This window comes from Haliotis cracherodii, unplaced genomic scaffold (genome assembly GCF_022045235.1).
Source record: "Haliotis cracherodii isolate W230 unplaced genomic scaffold, xgHalCrac1.p SCAF_3, whole genome shotgun sequence".
NCBI classification, from domain to species: domain Eukaryota; kingdom Metazoa; phylum Mollusca; class Gastropoda; order Lepetellida; family Haliotidae; genus Haliotis; species Haliotis cracherodii.
The window spans coordinates 71,634,863-71,655,214 of NW_027266286.1; the positions used below are offsets into that span (position 1 = coordinate 71,634,863).

Here is a 20,352-nt window from a genome sequence, read left to right on the forward strand (position 1 = left end):
AAAAATTATGGTAGGACTGGAAGAATTTATAGAGAAGAAACAAATTCCAGGCCCCCTTAGAAAATCAAATGGTCGGTGACTGATGACAAGAGCAATTTGTTGGCAACATGTGCAACGACCGTATGACTGCTAACCATGGTGCCGCAAGCACATATCAAAAATTAAAGGTGGTCATTGCCATTTACACAAAATATCAGCTGTGTGTTTCTCGTCACTTTTGAGAAGGTGAATGTTATTATGTATTACATACCATATTTGGTATGTTATTGTATATTACAACACAGCAGCCTATCCGAAGCATAAGAAACATTTCCTCATGACATGAGCATCAATAACCGCTGCCGGGTGAAATAAGACATAATTAGAAATAACATTGCACCCAGCCGGAGTTCACATCCCTGTTGTATGGATGAGTTCGTTAAACATTACATTTAACCAAAATGAGATCAGCTTTATGTCTTGCATTTAATGGCAGGCTATTATCACTGATAATTTGGTGTATGTTCTGGCGTTCATGCACTTGTCTGATTATGAAGCAAAACACTCGATGGGTATTTCTAGAAGGAATCCTCGCGATTAAATGCTGCCAGTAGCTTGCGAAGCAGCTCATTCAAAGATGTATCCCCAACATTGCATATACTGCAGCCCACAGTCTTCCTTATTCCACCTCGTGTGCTGTGGCCTTGACCAAAGGTATCAGTAGGGGCCAGAACCCTGTGTGTCATGTTCACGGCCTCTGTATACATGACCTCCACGTGAACTGCAGGACGGTCCAGTGTCTCGTATGTGCCAGATAAGTATGTTTTTTTTCGCAAATAAATGTTGGTGTACGAATCAAGCTTCAGCAGGTGTGTCTTACAGAAACTGTCTGCCTCCGATCCTGAATGTGTCAGAACCAAGGTGACGTAGTGAACACGCCTGCGTGAGGGCTTGCAATAGAAGTCAGCAAAATACAGATTTGCTGAATCATCAAAAACCTCGCTCAGTGGCATTTTTACTCTCGTGTCTCCAAAAGGCGACATATCTGGCAGATGTCCATTCCTAAGTGTCACGTTAAAGAAAAGACCCTTCAGTCTCCCATTTATTGGACAGCGTTGGTCTCCGCCATTGTCCTTCAGATAAGGTTCCATGATGTTATTGTGGTTCTGCCGAATGTCCACGAAATAGGAGGATGGCTTGTTGCGATAGAGGGTAGACACAGTATCAATACTGCCCCCACTGCAGGGGTCCTCAGCTTTGCGGAGCAGCTTTCTCAGATATTCTGCAATAGGAAATGTACAAGCTGCAGCATGGTTACATCCGGTGCAGTACTGACAATTATAAACGTAGTATGAGATGAAAAATAGGCACAACAGTGATGAATGGATGAATGGATCACTGAAAGTCAGTGATAGCACGGCGAAAGGGGTAAACATGTAGATATTAGACAAGACAGCATGATACGTTCTTAAATGAGCAGTCCATTGAACTGTCAATTTATTTTGCTTAATAAATTATATACAATTTATTCGTTTTGTGGACTAAACATAGGGAAGTCATATTTGAATAAAAATCTTCAAATGAAAGTGTTGCTTTAAGTTAAGATTTGTTATGTCTTGTGGCCTGTAAGTCTAAGGTTAATTATATGTCGAATCCCCCTAGATATTTATGAATACCAAGTGAAACACGAATAACAACTTTCAAGACATGTTTTTTAAAAACTTTTTCCCTTGTAGACTGACCCGTGAAGACTCGGGGTAGAATAGGTCCTCAGCAGCCCATCTTGCCATAAAATGCGACTATGCTTGTCGTAAGAGGCGACTAACGGGATAGGGTGGTCAGGCTCGCTGACTTGGTTGATGCACGTCATCGTATCCCAATTGCGTGGATCGATGCTCATGATATTAATCTCTGGATTGTCTGGTCCAGACTCGATTATTTACAGACCGCCGTCATATAGCTGTAATACTGCTGAGTGCGGCGTTAAACCTTGTAGACTGGTGAGGGCAAACGAATAAATTATATCAAAAGTTAAATTTGTCTTAAGGAATCTTAGGTTTTCTGTTTCTTTAATTTTATGCTGTTTGTTTTACACCCTTTATTTTGTCGACATCCCTAAAATATATCAGATAATGGAGAATAGTTTCCAAAGTTACTATGCTTCACTGCGTCAACAGTATCATGAAACAAACTTCAAGGATTTTTAGTTCGGAAAAAGATAAGTAGTCGTTCGTCCCTAAAATGTGCTTTGTACCCATCTCTTATTCCCAAAGTTGGACAACATCTAACAAAACAAGGCATGTTAATAACAGCTGGACAGCATCTTACCAAACAAGGCATGTTAATAACAGCTGGACAACATGTAACCAAGCAAGGCATGTTAATAATAGTTTGCAAACATCTAAGCAAGCAAGCCATGTTAATAAAAGTTTGCCAACATCAAACCAAACAAGGCATGTTGATGACAGCTGGACAACATCTAGTCAAACAAGGCATGTAAATAACAACTGGAGAGCATCTTACCAAACAAGGCATGTTAATAACAGCTGAACAACATCTAACAAAACAAGGCATGTTAATAACAGCTGGACAGCATCTTACCAAATAAGGCATGTTAATGACAGCTGGACAACATCTAACCAAACAAGGCATGTTAATGACATCTGAACAACATCTAACCAACCAAGGCATGTTAATAACAGCTGGACAACATCTAGTCAAACAAGGCATGTTTACAACAGTTGGACAACAGCTAAGCACACAAGGCATGTTAATAACAGTTGGACAACATCTAAGCAAGCAAGGCATGTTAATAACAGTTGGACAACATCTAACCAAACAAGGCATATTAATAACAGTTGGACAACATCTAACCAAACAAGGCATGTTAATAACAGTTGGACAACATCTAAGCAAGCAAGGCATGTTAACAACAGTTGGACAACATCTAAGCAAGCAAGGCATATTAATAACAGTTGGACAACATCTAACCAAACAAGGCATATTAATAACAGTTGGACAACATCTAAGCAAGCAAGGCATGTTAATAACAGTTGGACAACATCTAACCAAACAAGGCATGTTAATAACAGTTGGACAACATCTAAGCAAGCAAGGCATGTTAATAACAGTTGGACAACATCTAACCAAACAAGGCATATTAATAACAGTTGGACAACATCTAGTCAAACAAGGCATGTTAATAACAGTTTGCTAACATGTAACCAAACAAGGCATGTATATTACAGTTGAACAACATCTAACCAAACAAGGCATGTTACTGACAGTTGGACAATATCTAATCAAAAAAGGCATGTTTATAACAGCTGGACAATATCTAACCAAGCAAGGCATGTTAATAACCGTTTGACAATATCTAAGGAAGCAAGGCATGTGAATAACAGCTGGACAACATCTAACCAAACAAGGCATGTTAACAACATTTGGACAACATCTAACCAGACAAGGCATGTTAATGACAGTTGGACAACATCTAAGCAAGCAAGGCATGTTAATAACAGTTTGCTAACATGTAACCAAACAAGGCATGTTGATGACAGGTGGACAACATCTAAGCAAGCAAGGAATGTAAATAACAGTTTGCCAACATCTAGTCAAACAAGGCATGTTAATAACAGGTGGACAACATCTCACCAAACAAGGCATCTTGATGACAGTTGGACAACATCTAACCAAACAAGGCATGTTAATAATAGCTGGACAACATCTAGTCAAACAAGGCATGTTTATAACAGCTGGACAACATCTAACCAAACAAGACATGTTAATAACAGCTGGATAACACCTAGTCAAACAAGGGATGTTAATAACAGGTGGACAACATCTAACCAAACAAGGCATGTGAATAACAGTTTGCCAACATCTAACCAAACAAGGCATGTGAATAACTGCTGGACAACATCTAGTCAAACAAGGCATGTTAATATCAGTTTGCCAACATCTAGGCAGGCAAGACATGTTAATAACAGTTTGCCAACATCAAAGCAAGCAAGGCATGTTAATAACAGCTGGACAATATCTAACCAAACAAGGCATGTCAATGACAGTTAGACAACATCTAACCCAACAAGGCATGTTAATAACAGTTGGACAATATATAACCAAACAAGGCATATTAATAACAGCTGGACAGCATCTAACCAATCAAGGACATGTTGATGACAGTTTCCAACATCTAAGCAAGCAAGGCATGTTAATAACAGTTTGTTAACATCTAACCAAACAAGACATGTTGATGACAGGTGGACGACATCTAACCAAGCAAGGAATGTTAAGAACAGTTTGCAAACATCTAAGCAAGCAAGGCATGTTAATAACAGCTGGACAACATCTAAGCAAGCAAGACATGTTAATAACAGCTGGATAACACCTAGTCAAACAAGGGATGTTAATAACAGGTGGACAACATCTAACCAAACAAGGCATGTTAATAACAGTTTGCCAACATCTAACCAAAACAAGGCATGATAATAACAGCTGGACAACATCTAGTCAAACAAGGCATGTTTATAACAGTTTGCCAACATCTAACCAAACAAGGCATGTTAATAACAGGTGGACAACATCTAACCAAACAAGGCATGTTAATAAAAGCTGGACAACATCTAACCAAACAAGGCATGTTAATAACAGCTGGACAATATCTAACCAAACAAGGCATGTAAATAACAGCTGGACAACATCTAAGCAAGCAAGGCATAGTAATAACATTTGGAGAACATCTAACCAAACAAGGCATGCTAATAACAGCTGGACAACATCTAAGCAAACAAGGCATGTTAATAACAGCTGGACAACATCTAAGCAAACAAGGCATGTTAATAACAGCTGGACAACATCTAACCAAACAAGGCATGTTAATAACAGTTTGCCAACATCTAACCAAACAAGGCATGCTAATAACAGCTGGACAACATCTAACCAAACAAGGCATGCTAATAACAGCTGGACAACATCTAAGCAAACAAGGCATGTTAATAACAGCTGGACAACATCTATCCAAACAAGGCATGTTAATAACAGTTGGACAACATCTAAGCAAGCAAGGCATGTTAATAACAGTTGGACAACATCTAACCAGACAAGGCATATTAATAACAGTTGGACAACATCCAGTCAAACAAGGCATGTTAATAACAGTTTGCTAACATTTAGCCAAACAAGGCATGTATATTACAGTTGGACAACATCTAATCAAAGAAGGCATGTTAATAACAGCTGGACAATATCTAACCAAACAAGGCATGTTACTGACAGTTGGACAATATCTAATCAAAAAAAGGCATGTTAATAACAGCTGGACAATATCTAACCAAGCAAGGCATGTTAATAACCGTTTGACAATATCTAAGGAAGCAAGGCATGTGAATAACAGCTGGACAACATCTAACCAAACAAGGCATGTTAACAACATTTGGACAACATCTAACCAGACAAGGCATGTTAATGACAGTTGGACAACATCTAAGCAAGCAAGGCATGTTAATAACAGTTTGCTAACATGTAACCAAACAAGGCATGTTGATGACAGGTGGACAACATCTAAGCAAGCAAGGAATGTAAATAACAGTTTGCCAACATCTAGTCAAACAAGGCATGTTAATAACAGGTGGACAACATCTCACCAAACAAGGCATCTTGATGACAGTTGGACAACATCTAACCAAACAAGGCATGGTAATAACAGCTGGACAACATCTAGTCAAACAAGGCATGTTAATAACATTTGGAGAACATCTAACCAAACAAGGCATGTTAATAACATTTGGAGAACATCTAACCAAACAAGGCATGTTAATAACAGCTGGACAACATCTAACCAAACAAGGCATGTTAATAACAGTTGGACAACATCTAACCAAACAAGGCATGTTAATAACAGCTGGACAACATCTAACCAAACAAGGCATGTTAATAACAGTTTGCCAACATTTAGCCAAAGTAGGCATGTGTATTACAGTTGGACAACATCTGATCTAAGAGGGCAATGTTTATGACACTTTGACAACGTCAAACCAACCAAAGCATGTTTATTTTAGTTGGACAACATTTAACAAAGGAAAGTATTTGATGACAGTTTGACAACATCTAACCAACATCTGACCATAATATTTTAGATGTTCCCATACTCCACCATAGTCTTAGAAATATCCATTGTCTATTACAGTCTGTCCTTTCATTTGTAATTAACTGTTTGGTTACGGTATGCTTTATCATGTTCATACTCCGCTGTACATGGAACCATTTTCTCCATCTCCATGTCATGTCATCCTGACTATTTTGGCACTAGAAATAATTTGTATGATTAGGTTGCACAGTTGTAATCTATTGTGCTACTGAAGTGCTTTGCTTTCTGTGTAATCTGAAGGTGGGGATTAAGTTAGGATCATCAGACAAATAAATGTGTGGCCAAGTGCACGATACAATTCTATCGTAGTAGTAGTAGTAGTAGTAGTAGTAGTAGTAGTAGTAGTAGTAGTAGTAGTAGTAGTAGAAGGGTTATTGTTTAAATCTGAAAATATTCTCTGTGTTTAGCTCAAGGACAAGAGATGATTTCAAAATGTATGAGGCAAACTCAGTGTCACCCTCGTGCAGGTGGATGAAGTACGAGCTATTATAATCACACACACACACACACACACACACACTCACACGCCACACACACACACACACACTCACACGCCACACACACACACTCACACGCCACACACACACGCCACGCACAGAAACACGTTTTGTATCTCTACCTTTCTCATCATCTATGCTTCCTCCTTCAGCCATTACGGATTCTCAACCTACTTCCTTTCCTAGTTCCTTCTTCATACGGTGACTGGACTAGTAATGTTTGTTATTCGTATACGTTGGCACTATTATTATCCCAATACACTCGTGTGCAAACATGTCTGTATTGCCGTATCCAACTGTTAACTGCTCGTCAACAACCTTGACATGTACGTGGATCCTAGAAATGTTACTTTCGCTTTCGATTTCGCATTCTAGGTATGGAGTAAAATAACCTTCCTGGAATATTAGAAGTCATCGTTACCGTACTTAAAGTCGGTTCATGACCCCCTAGTGTATTTGTTTAAACTATTGCATCGATTCATTCCTCTACACCTGTTTCATTGAGTGTGAGGATCAGACCCAGTAATCCATGTTTTTTGTAAAAAGCCTTTTGAGGATTGAGTGCTTACAGAGCGTGGCTGATTGCATGCACATTCAGTGCTCATGCTATCAACCACTGCTTCTACTAGAGATGGCAGATACATCTGATAAATTACTTTAATGTTTTTACGTTGGTGACCGTTAATGCATTTCATGTGAAGTCTATGATTTTTCATAAACGTTTCCGGTTGCAGTATGAAGAAAATATTTGTCATTCAGTCTTATCAAGTGGTCAAACGTCTTTGTATATTAATTGTTTAAGAAAACTAACGTCACTAATTTCCCATATTTATGAATTATTTATTACTAGTTCATAAACTGCCCTATTATATCTAGATAAACAGAAAACAGAATTAATATGAAGTAAGAGTTAGCTCACTTGGTTGATTCATATTTGAATAACCATCATATTCAGATTGACATGTGATGTTTGATGCAGAAATAACCTACGCGCTTCGATAACTTCATGGTTAACCATTGATTCCTCAACCCTATTGAGCGAGTGAGTGAGTTGGGTTTAACGTCGCTTTAACAGTATTCCAGTTATATTACGGCGTCTCAACTTAATGTGGGAGGAAAGCCCAACGTGATGCAGGTCTCGGCATTTTCCACTCTGGTGAAACCCACAAGCTCGGGTATGATGCAGACAAAGTTTCTGGAATGTCCAAGGGACGAAACGAATTGCGAGGCCCCCAACACAACCCGAAAATGAGGACATGTGTCCATCCTAGATATCCCAGACAGAATATGGGTTGAATAGTGCTAAAAAGAGCTTAAAACCCTTTCCTTGGAATCAGCCTGCCCGACAAGAAAAATAGAAAGTAGATTTTCATTGTTTATTTTATTTACAAATTAAATAAAAAATAATTCCAAACATAAAATATAATTTGAGAGTAATATAAAACTGTAAAACAAGACATATACATATATAGCTATATATACATCAAACCTATTCAGTTTACATGATGTGATATAAATATCAATGTACACATATTGTATCTTTACCCATATATACATATTAGGCAATAAAGTAAATCAGGCGAGATAAAGCATAATCATAATACACCAGCGTGTGAATCCCAAATTCGATGAAATCAGAAAAGGAAGCTGATTATCCATTTAAAGTAAATAAAATAGACAAAACCCTTAACCAAGGATAATACCGACATATTGTCAATTTTTTCTAGCATCCTTATAACAGGATTGTGATGCTTTCCGAAATGGTGTCAATTTGTATCAATCTTCACTTCTGGAAAAAACTCAGTGTCATGTATTGCCAAAATAAAATTGGTCGGCTCGTCCTTTCAGAGGAAGTCTTTGTTTTGCGACAGTGACCAAAGATAGATTCTATCTTCACCTCACTTCCAGTTGCACTATCACACTGACTCTGTTTATATATATATAATTAAAAAAATATAAATAAAACGGTGACATTTTTCAATTGTATCCCTCTATTGATTTTCATGGCACTTTTAAATCTATGCACTTCAGAGTCGTTTTGTCTTGGGTACCGACCATAAGGGTTAAAGCAATATCCAGGAATGCTGATCACTCAGCTGAGTTGCCATAGTTGGAAATATTTCGGTCATATCACTTTCAAGTATGACCACCACCAATCCATTAAAACGTCATCACCAGACATTGCATATGTCACAATTTTCAGACTTGCTTATTCCTCCTGGCGTGCTGTGACCTTGACCAATGGTGGGAGTAGAGGTGAGATGTCGATGGGACATGTCAATACTCTCTGTATACATGACCTCCACCTGCACTTCAGATTGGTCCAGTGTCATGTATGTGTCAGAAAATTCATCTTTCCACAAATAATTGTTGTTGTACGGATCGAGCTGGATGAGGTGTCGCCTGCAGAAACGGTCTGCATCTGATCCCGCATCTGTAAGTACCAAGGTCACGTAATGGATGTGTTTGCGTGAAGGCTTGCAGTAGAAATCAGCAAAGTACAGGTTTGCTGAATCATCAAAGAGTTCATCAAGTGGTACTATCACTCTGGTGTTTCCGAACGGCGACATGTCTGGAAGATCACCCCTGTAGAGCGTCACCCCGAAGAAGAGACCATTAAGTCTCCCGTTTATTGGACAACGCGGATCCCCTCCATCGTCCTTAACATACGGTACCATGATGTTACCGTGGTGTCTACGAATGTTTTTGAAGTAGGAGGATGGCTTGTTTCGGTAGAGATCAGACACCTGGTCATAGTCGTCTCCATCACAGTGTTCTTCGGCTTTCGGTAGCAGCTTTCGCAAATAGGCTGCAAGGAGAAGACCAGTTTGTAACTTGCATGATGATTGACCCTTTATATATATACATGTATATATATTTTATTTTATTGTTTTCATCTGTTTGTGGAGAAAACTATTAAAGACATTGTAAATGAAACTGAATGATATGGCAACGTTGGCTGAAGATGTGGTTACCTTCTTTTTTTTTATAAAATATTTCAATTCAGTGGACATAATTGTAACATTGACACATGAGGTATATACGTGTAGCAATTCATGGTATCTGTATACTTGATCAGATATGTGTAAATATATATATTGGATTGACTGATGAAGAATATTAAGTAGATCTGTCAAACTTATTAATCTTCTATTTTCGTTGCGATAAACTTTTCTATTTTACATACATCTTTCAATATTTTTAAGAAAAATGGAAAGCATATGGAGTTTTCTTAACGCTTGACTGGGGAATGTATTTTTTGGCAAGAAGAATTATATGGTTGAAAAGATATGTAGAATGGTAATATGAATATCATTTGCAAGTTTCTAGTTTAGGTACACTTCTAATCCTAACCATAATTCCTTTACAAAAGTGCATTCTATATACTGGTATAAGTTTTCAGAATCAGAGCTACAAAAGGCTCATATATATATATATCTGTGTAGCCCTGTTAGATATGTTAGATATTCAATAGACATGTGAAAAAGTAACGCGTAAAAAATTATCTTTTTTAAACAAATAAATGTATTCTTATTACACTGGAAAAAAATCACACCCGATTTATTGTCTTAATTATGAGTACGCTAATCACACAAAACTAGAAATCGAACCAAAATTTTAAGTTAGACGAGTAAACGATTCATCCCCTCGGCTAACCCAGCACACTTTGGTTCAAGAAATGAGAAAATTGTGATAAAATCCCCGCTGGACTACCGCCAAGCCTTTACCGTTATTCTTAACAATTACAGGTACTTGGTATATATCCAGACTCAGCCAGCCTGGACTAAACAATAACCCTCGAACTGAATTATTTACTTTGACGAGCAAACGTTTCAGCCACTAGGCTAGCCAACTGAACTTTGGTTCGGGAATAAGAAACTGTTGATTAAAACCCGCTAGACTGTCGCAAAGCCTTGACCGTTTGTTGATAATTATAAGTATAAGGGTGTGCACATATAGCAAGAGTCTACAACGCAATTGGATAAATTTACTATGTATTTTTTCCTATAGATTGTGATGCACAAATTAGCTATATATCTCTGTCAACACTGTTTCTCCGACGTATATCAGGCAGCTTGAGCCTAACGACATGTTCCACGAATATGCAACGTTCCAGGAAACGGAGCACTTTCTGACTAGGCCATTGTTGGCAACCCTATATTCAGGCAGTGAGGTGAGGTGAGGTGACACGTGAGGTGAGCTGAGGTGAGGTGAGGTGAGGCGTGTGTGTGTGTGAGAGAGAGAGAGAGAGAGAGAGAGAGAGAGAGAGAGAGAGAGAGAGAGAGAGATATGAATGTTCTGGAAGGACAAAGTAGAAAGCAGTATCACGTATTCCTGCTGCACTATGTCACGACCCACGTTATCAATGCGGGTATTTTTGTGTTCCAGGAAGTAATATTCTCCAAATTGGCAGTTGTTAGCCTTCGTTTTGACGCTTAGTTTTGTGTAAATTACTTTTTTCATATTCTTCAATTCCAATTTATACTGACTAAGAGGTTACAGCTGTTATCACAAATGAAACTCTTGGCTGTGTGTGTCAATTGTCAATTGATTGAAAGGCCTATACTGTTCATGAATAACGATGAGCAAATACAACCAACAAACGTGTTAGAAATTGCGGAAATCAACCACATTGATTATTGTATAACTACCTTTATCCTGGTGCCCTCCTCTGGCCATGTTGCTGGAACAGTGAGTAGAAGCTACGTGTGACCACCGTAACACGAGTTTATTGCTTGTTGTCTAACTTGCAAGTGTAACAAGAACTGTGTATGATTGTGAGTCAGATCTTCTTATGTGCGGGAAAACCGGTTCTATTAATAGATCCATGTAATGGTTATGTTATAGATTATTACCTCTTGAAAAGTTAAATGTCCGAGGGCAGCACTATCGTCGATCGTGGCATCAATGCTCCAACAGCGTCTCGACATCACAGTTGTTTAGATGAAGTTTTTATGGGAGGAAAGCCAGAAGTGATGCAGGTCTCAGACGTTTACCACTTTGATTAAATCCACAAGCACGGGTATGGTGCTGACAAACCTAGAAACATAATCAGGGATACCGGGATTCGAACCGACCGACTTAAGTGAAATCCACTTACACGGTATAGGCATTTTAGTAGGAGAAGGAAAAAAGTAGTTCCCATGGAATTGTGGGATCAATGACATTAGCACATGGTCTGTGACTGAGTTTAAAGGCCTTAACAAGCAATATCCAAGCTATAACAAGTAGGCCTGGAATTTACTCTGGGCCTTAACAAGCAATATCCAAACTATAACAAGTAGGCCTGGAATTTACTCTGGGCGTTAACAAGCAATATCCAAGCTATAACAAGTAGGCCTGGAATTTACTCTGGGCCTTAACAAGCAATATCCAAGCTATAGCAAGGAGACTTGAAATTTATTCTGGGTCTTAACAAGCAATATCCAAGCTATAACAAGTAGGCCTGGAATTACTCTGGGCCTTAACAAGCAATATCCAAGCTATAACAAGTAGGCCTGGAATTTACTCTGGGCCTTAACAAGCAATATCCAAGCTATTACAAGTAGGCCTGGAATTTACTCTGGACCTGGCCTTAACAAGCAATATCCAAGCTATAACAAGTAGGCCTGGAATTTACTCTGGGAAAGACAAACCAGTGGTTGAAAAAATGACAAAACGATCCTCGACATGTGGGCAAGATGACACAAAATCAGTTGTTCTCCAGAATCTCCGTAGGTCATATGTATATCAAAAAGAACAAAGTCAAAAATAACATGACTGAGCTGACATATCTGCCACATTCCATAACTCTCCCAATACGTATAGCTGACAGTTCAAGTCTGACAAAGAATGCTCCTTACTTTTGCAAAGGTACAACTCAGGGGCCTGTCAAAATACCCATTCGCAACAAGTGACCCAGGGGTAAGAATACCATGCAAAGCTCACTGCGTCTCAGTTGTACCGGTTCCTTGAGGGAGTCGCCATCTTTTCAAAACAGTTTTCATTTTGGAACGTGTTACCTTTTTTTGCCTATGGCACATTCTTCTTCCTAATTCCGCCTGGCGTGGTATGACCTTGACCAAGGGCGCCTGTAAGGGAGAGAACCCTGTATGACATGGCCTCTGTATATATGACCTCCAAGTGAACTCCAGATCGGTTCAGTGTTCTGTATGTACCAGTAAAGAATCTTTTTCTCAAAATTTAATACATATTCTCATACGGATTCATTTTGATCAAGTTCTTCTAACAAGATTGGTCAGCTATGGGCCAGTCGCTGTCAAAACCTAGTTCATATAATGAATGTGTTTGCGTGACGGCTTGCAGTAGAAAATCAGTAAATTATAGAAATGCTGATACATCAGAAACGTCCCTCAGTGATCTTGTCCCTCGGGTTTTCAGCAACCCATGCTTGCCGTTAAAGGCGACTATGCTTGTCGTAAGTGGTGATTAACGGGATCGGGTGGTCAGCCTCGCTGACTTAGTTGACAAATGTCATCGTATCCCAATTGCGTAGATCGATGCTCATGATGTCAATCACAGAATTATCTTGTCCAGATGCGATGATTTTAGACCGTCGACATATAGCTGAGTGCGGCGTTAAGCATCAAAATACACAAAAAACCATCATAAAGGCAGCCTGTCTGGTAGACCACTGTTACACAGGATCGCCCCAAACAGACCCATCAGCTTCCCATTGATTGGACATCGTGTGTCCTTCCACTCTCCACGTGTGAGGGTCCATGATGCTGCAGCGTCTTCTTCAAATATTTCTGAAGTAAGAGGATGTTTTTTTTGCGATACAGAGCATCTACCCATGTTCCTCCATTTCCTCCATCGCAGTATTCATCTACTTCATGTAGCAGCTGCCGTAGATATACTGCAATAATAATATTTATTTGAAAATTAGGATTTGTTACTTATTGTTTGTTTGTATATTGTTTAACGGCATATTCAATAACATTCCAGCTATATGACGACGTCCTGACTGACTGGCGCATACACATCAGCAACGGTCCCCACCGTCGGGGTTAGATGAAACAGTCACCAAGCCTGACCACCCGATCTCCTTTTGTCGCCTCACACAAACAGAACAAGTTTGCTGGGAACTACTGTATCCGGAAATCCACATGGTCGGTCTATTCTATTAGTGAGTGAGTGAGTGATTTTGGTTTAACGCCGCGTTTAACAGTATTCCAGTCCTATCACGGCGTGTCAGCTTAATGTAGGAGGAAAGCCCGAAGTGATGCAGGTTTCAGACGTTTACCAATTCACGAGCACGGGTATGGTGCTGACAAACCTAGAAACATAATCGGGGCGAACCGGGTTTCGAACCCACAATTATAGGTTTCTGGCGTGCTCAAGAGACGCAACTCTGCACAGCGAAGTCAAGTCTTAAAAGACACATCAAAATGGGGGCGGTCGGGTAGCCTAGTGGTTAAAGCGTTCGCTCGTCACGCCGAAGACCCGGGTTCGATTCCCGACATGGGTACAATGTGTGAAGCATCTGGTGTCCCCCGCCGTGATATTGCTAGAATATTGCTAAAAGCGGCGTAAAACTATACTCACTCACTCACTCATGATCAGTGACTTGGTTGACTGTTTAACATTGAGCCCAAGGCCATGAATCGTTGTTCATGTGCCTTGTTTACCTGGCCCATACTCGATCATATCTTGGCAACGTGATATGGCTGGTATATTTTTTTTAACTGCACAACTACTTGTACGTTGCTCACACCCACTTGAGCCCACTGACGTATGAAAGTCACTCCAGTGTTATACTAGCTGTGTAGGGTGTGTGTAATTCAAGCCAAGCTGTCTACTCCAGCCTACACTGGCTATTGATTACGGATTCTACGAACCGCAAACGTTCCAGGAACTCTAAACTAGGTCATTGATATAACACTGACAATTACAACCCTGCAGAATATGACGTAACAAAATACAGTGGCATTGTTATCATACCAATGTAGCGTATGGCGCATTCTCACGCACACACTGGCTATTGATCTTGTCCAGTAAGCCTGATGTTTGTCTGCTGACATAAACAGCAACAACTCAGTTAGTGAGTGAGTATGGTTTTACGCCGCTTTTAGCAATATCACGGCGGGGGACACCAGGAATAGACTTCACAAACAACTCACAGACAATGATCGGCCCGTTAGACGGGTACAACTAGTACTCCTTAAACCCGGTCATTTTAGACGTTGTTGACGGTGCACTCAGCAGTATTCCAGCATTGTACGGCGACCTGTACATAAACGAGTCTGCACCAGACAATCCAGTGACTGGTATTATCAGCAACATCCCACGGCGTCGGGGAGCGATAACACACACTCTGACAGGTCACCTGACCACCCAAGGGAGCCTGACCACCCGATCCAGCTAAGGCTGCTTGGGGAACAATTCAAACCACGTCAGTAAATGCAGTTTCCATAACAGTAAATAGGAAGAAGTACCTGTCCGAGTCCCCCCCACGGCCATGATCTATGTATCAGTAAATGGAAGTGGTATACATACAGTAAGACAGATGTGTCCGTTGACAATGTTACAGCTGTAAGCTACAAAAAACAATGCGATACCACAATACCATTTTCTTTGAAGGAAAAACAGATTTAGAAATAGATTAACATTGATACCAGTGCCGACTGTGAAGATCTGTGGTAGAATAGGTCTTCAGCAACCCATACTTGCCTTAAAAGGCGATTATGCTTGTCGTAAGAGGCGACAAACGGGATCGGATGGACAGGCTCGCTGACTTGGTTGATGCATGTCATCGATCCCAATTGCGTGGATTGATGCTCATGATGTCAGTCACTGGATTGTCTGGTCCAGACTCTATTATTTACAGATCGCCGTCATATAGCTGGAATATTTTTTGAGTGCGGCGTTATACAACAAACAAGCGAAACGACTGATACCAGTGCCGAGTCATCCCGCTGTTGGCTGCAAAAAACAATGTGAAAACGTGATGCTGATTGTTCGTTTAATTACCATTTCTTTTGTGGTAAAACCGGTTATATTGATAGATCCATTCAGTAACAGAGCCGAGTTGTATTATTCCCTATTCCAAAAAACATGTTTAAATATGCAGTGGGAATTCTGCCAAGTACAAACACCCATGCAATCTACTTGTTCGTCGTTAAACCGTCTCTGTTGTGAGCGTCGCCCGAGATCAGAAGCTCGGTAGTTCCATCCACTGGAAGTATCATACTAAAGGACGTTAACAGACAGTACTTGCTTTTTACCCTATCTGGCGCTAGGTATTAAGGACTGGGCAGATCGGAGTCGGTAGTTTGATCCACTGGGCGTTCCTGAATAGCACATGATTCGACATTGAATACTAGAAGATGAAGTTGTTATATTTTTGTTAACACGCACATCAAATATACAGTATACTCAAAACATTGTAATGTGTTTGTTATTAGGCTAGTCGATAATTCATAACTACTGTTTCATAACGTCTGTCAAGGATTATCCTTATCTAATAGTTGTTATAGGACTTAACGTCACGTCCTATCTTCCTGACAAACGTAGTATGGTGGTCTTTGGTTGCTGGCGATTTATATCTTTATTTTGTGTTGTTGTAAAATAGTTTCCTCTGGTAAATGGTCTCAAACTAGTTTTAACAGACAAAAAATATGTTGCTAGTTATTGTTGACAGGTCTTAATACATTACTATTAATGTATAACATTTACTTGTCATGCCATGACTGAACTACTGCCAGGGTACTTTTGTGCCTTCATCCAAGCTTCAGATATTATGTGATAATCGAGTAGAGAGCGGGTGCAATGATAAGTTAAGACTGCATTAGATCTCCGATGCCTATTGTCATACATCCCAATATGATTAAATCCAACATTCGGTTGTCCAAACGCTTTCCTTGGATACCTTGTATATGACCATTCATAATATACATGTAATACAACACAATGCTAACTTTGTACCGCCACACATAAACATTGATTATTCAGTGTATATTATCAATGTTATAATGAAAGTATCATGAACCCACTAGCCGCCATAGGTTCGCTTTTTGTCCTATTAGAATGACGCCAAAAGTAGCTGCTGCATCAAATAGCACTGTTCTTGAAACAAGTGGTTCCATCACCTTAACTCGACTCGCCTACTGTCACTTATATAAAGAAAGACAAATAATGTGCTAAGTTAGTGATGGAATGGCGATACAAACGTCGCTTCAGATACGAAGCTACGACGGCAAGGATGGTCCAACCTATTTATCAGAGGACAAATATATAGGATACACTGGATAATCAAAAATGTGTCGGGAATTGATATAGAAGGAGACTGAACCATTGTGTGGGGCAATACTATCCCATGTCCTATCGTATATGAAGAATATATACCCGAAGGCCCTTGACTTATTAAACCACTTGGAATAAGAATAAAGCCCACCATTTCGGATGCAAATATTAACCTTACAATTATATCTCCCACTCAGACTGTGTATTCTTCTCTGTGGCAGTAAATAAAGCCACAGGTCGATCTGACGCTAACCAAAGTAAAGAAATCGGATACAAATCAGTTAATTTATAAGCTAGAACATACCGAGTAAAGAAGCACTTATAGAACTTACAAATCCATAGATACAGACGGATCCAAGAATGGTGGAGCATTAGATCCAAAACAATATCATCAAGAGTACCAGAAGACAGTTCAGTTTTTAAGCAGAATCAAACAGCTCTCAAATATATAAACACTCAATCTAAACATAAAGAGTTCATGATATTTTCTTACTTCCTTTCCTGACTTCAGGTCATTAAGAATATGTCCCGTCAACATCAACGTCCACGTAAAAATACAGAATAATACAATAACCTTGCTACTGGCAAATATGACATTGTCTTTTTCTTGGGTACGAAGCCATGTTGGAATCATTGGTCATCAACAAATCTAGGACAACATTTCTAATTTCATACTGCGATAATGTGATTAGGTGTAACATCAGAGATCTAATGTAAAAGAAGTGGGACACCCAAGTAGGTATTAACAAATTATATCAAATTTGTTAACAACAAACAGGCTACAATTACTTGGGTTGTCAGTCTAGGTTTGAAGAAGATCTGTAGGAATGCGTACTGCAGACGTTACATTTGTGTGTATTTTAGGTCAGTACAACGTTCGAGGAAGTGTTACAATGCAACTGGAGTAACCACTGATCGTCCGAGAAGTGGACGTCGACGGGTGACAACACCAGCTGAAGGTCGCTATATTGTGACGTCACATTTACGCAATCGTTTTCTACCAGCAACAGTTACTGCCTAGACCACTCAAGGAACTCATAACAACAGAACCTGTGCTCAAATTGTTCGCATTCGGCTACGACGGCAGGGTCTGAGAGCCAGGAGGCCATACGTTGGGTCAGTTCGTCAACGTCAACGTTGAGCGTGAGCTCGTGCATATCTGCGTTGGACTCGGCGTACCTGACAGGGTGTGTTCTTTAGTTATAAATCCCGTTTTTCACTCTCCAGAGGTGACGGTCGACATCGGAGTTACAGACGGATGAGTGAACGTTGTGTTGACGCTTGTGCTGGATCTGTAATGGTTTGGGCATCACACGGGACTTCCAGCAGGCTAACCACGTGGATGTCATGCTTTTGCCAACCAAAAGTCAGGACATGAATCCAATTTAACATTTGAGGGAGTCTTTGACAGACGTGTAAGACAACGTCAGAATCGGCATCAGAACATCCGGGAACTTGAAACTGCCTTGTTTGCGGAATTTTAATAACATTCCACAACAAGAAATTTAGACATTAGTGACGTTAATGAGACGCCGATACAGAGTCTGATTGATGCAGACGGTGGCCACACACGGTTCTGACTTTCCACTTTAACGTCAGCCACATCGTTCCACGGATGTTTCAGTGACTGATTTCTGTTAATATCTACTCACAAAGCAGTGCATGCTATGGACTATTATATCATAGTTTACATCACCATGACAATGAAATATAATTTTGATTTTAAAAAGTCCGACGTTTCTTTTTTGTTCAGCATAGTTATAGTGAGTGTGTGAGTTTGGTTTTACGCCGCTTTTAGCAATATTCCAGCAACATCACGGCTTCACACATTGTACCCATGTCGGGAATCGAACACGGGTCTTAGGCGTGACGAGCGAACGCTTTAACCATTAGGCTACCCGACCGCCCCTTATATAGATATACAATGGAACGTTTCTTTATTAAGGTATACTTTGGTTGACAACTACTGTTATGCATGCACGGCTGCTCAAACAACTACCCAGTGTTATAGCCCCACGTTTGCAACAGTCCTTTCAATGCCTCAACATAAATTGTACAAAGGTCAGTGTGAATATATATATTTATTCGTGTTTGTTATCTGATATCATATTTTCGAAATTATCTGCCAGAGTTATAATGCGAGAAAGATATATCGTGAACGTCTTATTTTATTAGATGCCACTCAGAACAAGGATAGGTTTAGAAATAGAAACAGTGAGTTTGAGAATTTAAAAAAAAATCTTTTGGAAACTTGTTGCTTTGGAAATGCAAACACGAAACATTGAAACGTCATAGAACAAACCAGATGACGTCAAAATCTGACTCCCTATGACGTCACCTAACAACGGGCGTGATAGTGGCCCGTCGTCAAGCAATATGAGGTCGTTATCAAGTTACAGTGGCCCGCTCATTTCTGATAACATGCGGGCGGTTTAATGATAATTTTATCCATTTTAGCTATAAATGTTATTGTTCCACAGATGAGCTGTGTATGGCTTGTACAACATGTTGGTGACGAAAAGCTCTTTATATGTACAATTGTGCCAACAGCTACAGATATTTATATTCAAAACTGGCACCAGTCAATATGTACTTCAAACTGTTTATCACATTATTCAGATAACAGAGCATCATTTGAAACATAAATGTACATCACAAAGTTACATGATAAGGCGTTAGTTAGGGTATTTTACAAATTTAACTTTAATGTTAATAATATCGGTAAATTATATTGTGTTGATCAGTAAGCTGCCATACGTAGGAATTTTGATTCTGGTGAGACTGAATATAAAGTGAATGTATTGTTTATTTGTACTTTGTTTACACATTTACGAATATATATTTACCCAATCTCAGATGTACCAATGGTTACAGACAATGGTGAATGTATTAAATTAGAACAATATTAACCATATTCACTGTTTAGTTTTGTTTCTTAAACGTGTTCCTTTATACTAAATGTAGTAAATCTTAATATTTCTTGCAACTATTTCCACAAGACAAATTAATCTATCATTTTCATTGTACTGTGAGCCATTTGCCTTTCGCTACTAAATAAAATGTCTGTGTGTCTTTAATTTTATAAGGAAGGTCAAATTTAATATGTCCTCTTCATATTTTAAGGAAACTGCTCTGAAATACTTATAGAATGAAGCCATACAAATTTGCTTTTCACTGTTCAGCGATAGGGCAGTATTGAGAGAGCGTCATACGAAGGATGTCATACACTTGCCAAGAGAATGTAATCTGGTTTTCATCCTGTCTTGTGTGTGTCTATGGCCATGGACACGCTTATCCAAACGCAAAATTTCAATTTTCTTTGTGTCTAAATCAGCCTGAAAGACCATATGTTCCTTTCATACGAATAACTTCACATGATCCCGGAACGCCACGTCTCAAATCCAAGACGACTACTTTCAAGTAAGGTGCTATGGACAGATAAATCATAATCGGTGATAATCTCAGATTTGGAAAATTAAAAAG

At 39.4% G+C, this 20,352-nt stretch overlaps 2 protein-coding genes across 2 annotated transcripts; both read right to left on the minus strand.

Annotated features, from left to right (window-relative positions):
- Positions 1 to 56: 56 nt before the first annotated feature.
- On the minus strand, positions 57 to 6,901 carry LOC139474969 (phytanoyl-CoA hydroxylase-interacting protein-like). Its single transcript, XM_071258172.1, has 2 exons — positions 6,747 to 6,901; positions 57 to 1,261 (listed from the first exon to the last, which is right to left on the minus strand). The coding sequence occupies exons 1-2, from the start codon at positions 6,778 to 6,780 to the stop codon at positions 558 to 560; spliced, it is 738 nt and encodes a 245-aa protein (XP_071114273.1). The 5' UTR covers positions 6,781 to 6,901; the 3' UTR covers positions 57 to 557.
- Positions 6,902 to 8,046: 1,145 nt separating this feature from the next.
- On the minus strand, positions 8,047 to 11,406 carry LOC139474344 (phytanoyl-CoA hydroxylase-interacting protein-like). Its single transcript, XM_071257325.1, has 2 exons — positions 11,277 to 11,406; positions 8,047 to 9,433 (listed from the first exon to the last, which is right to left on the minus strand). Exons 1-2 carry the CDS (start codon positions 11,302 to 11,304, stop codon positions 8,796 to 8,798), a joined length of 666 nt encoding a protein of 221 aa, XP_071113426.1. The 5' UTR covers positions 11,305 to 11,406; the 3' UTR covers positions 8,047 to 8,795.
- Between the last annotated feature and the right edge of the window lie 8,946 nt (positions 11,407 to 20,352).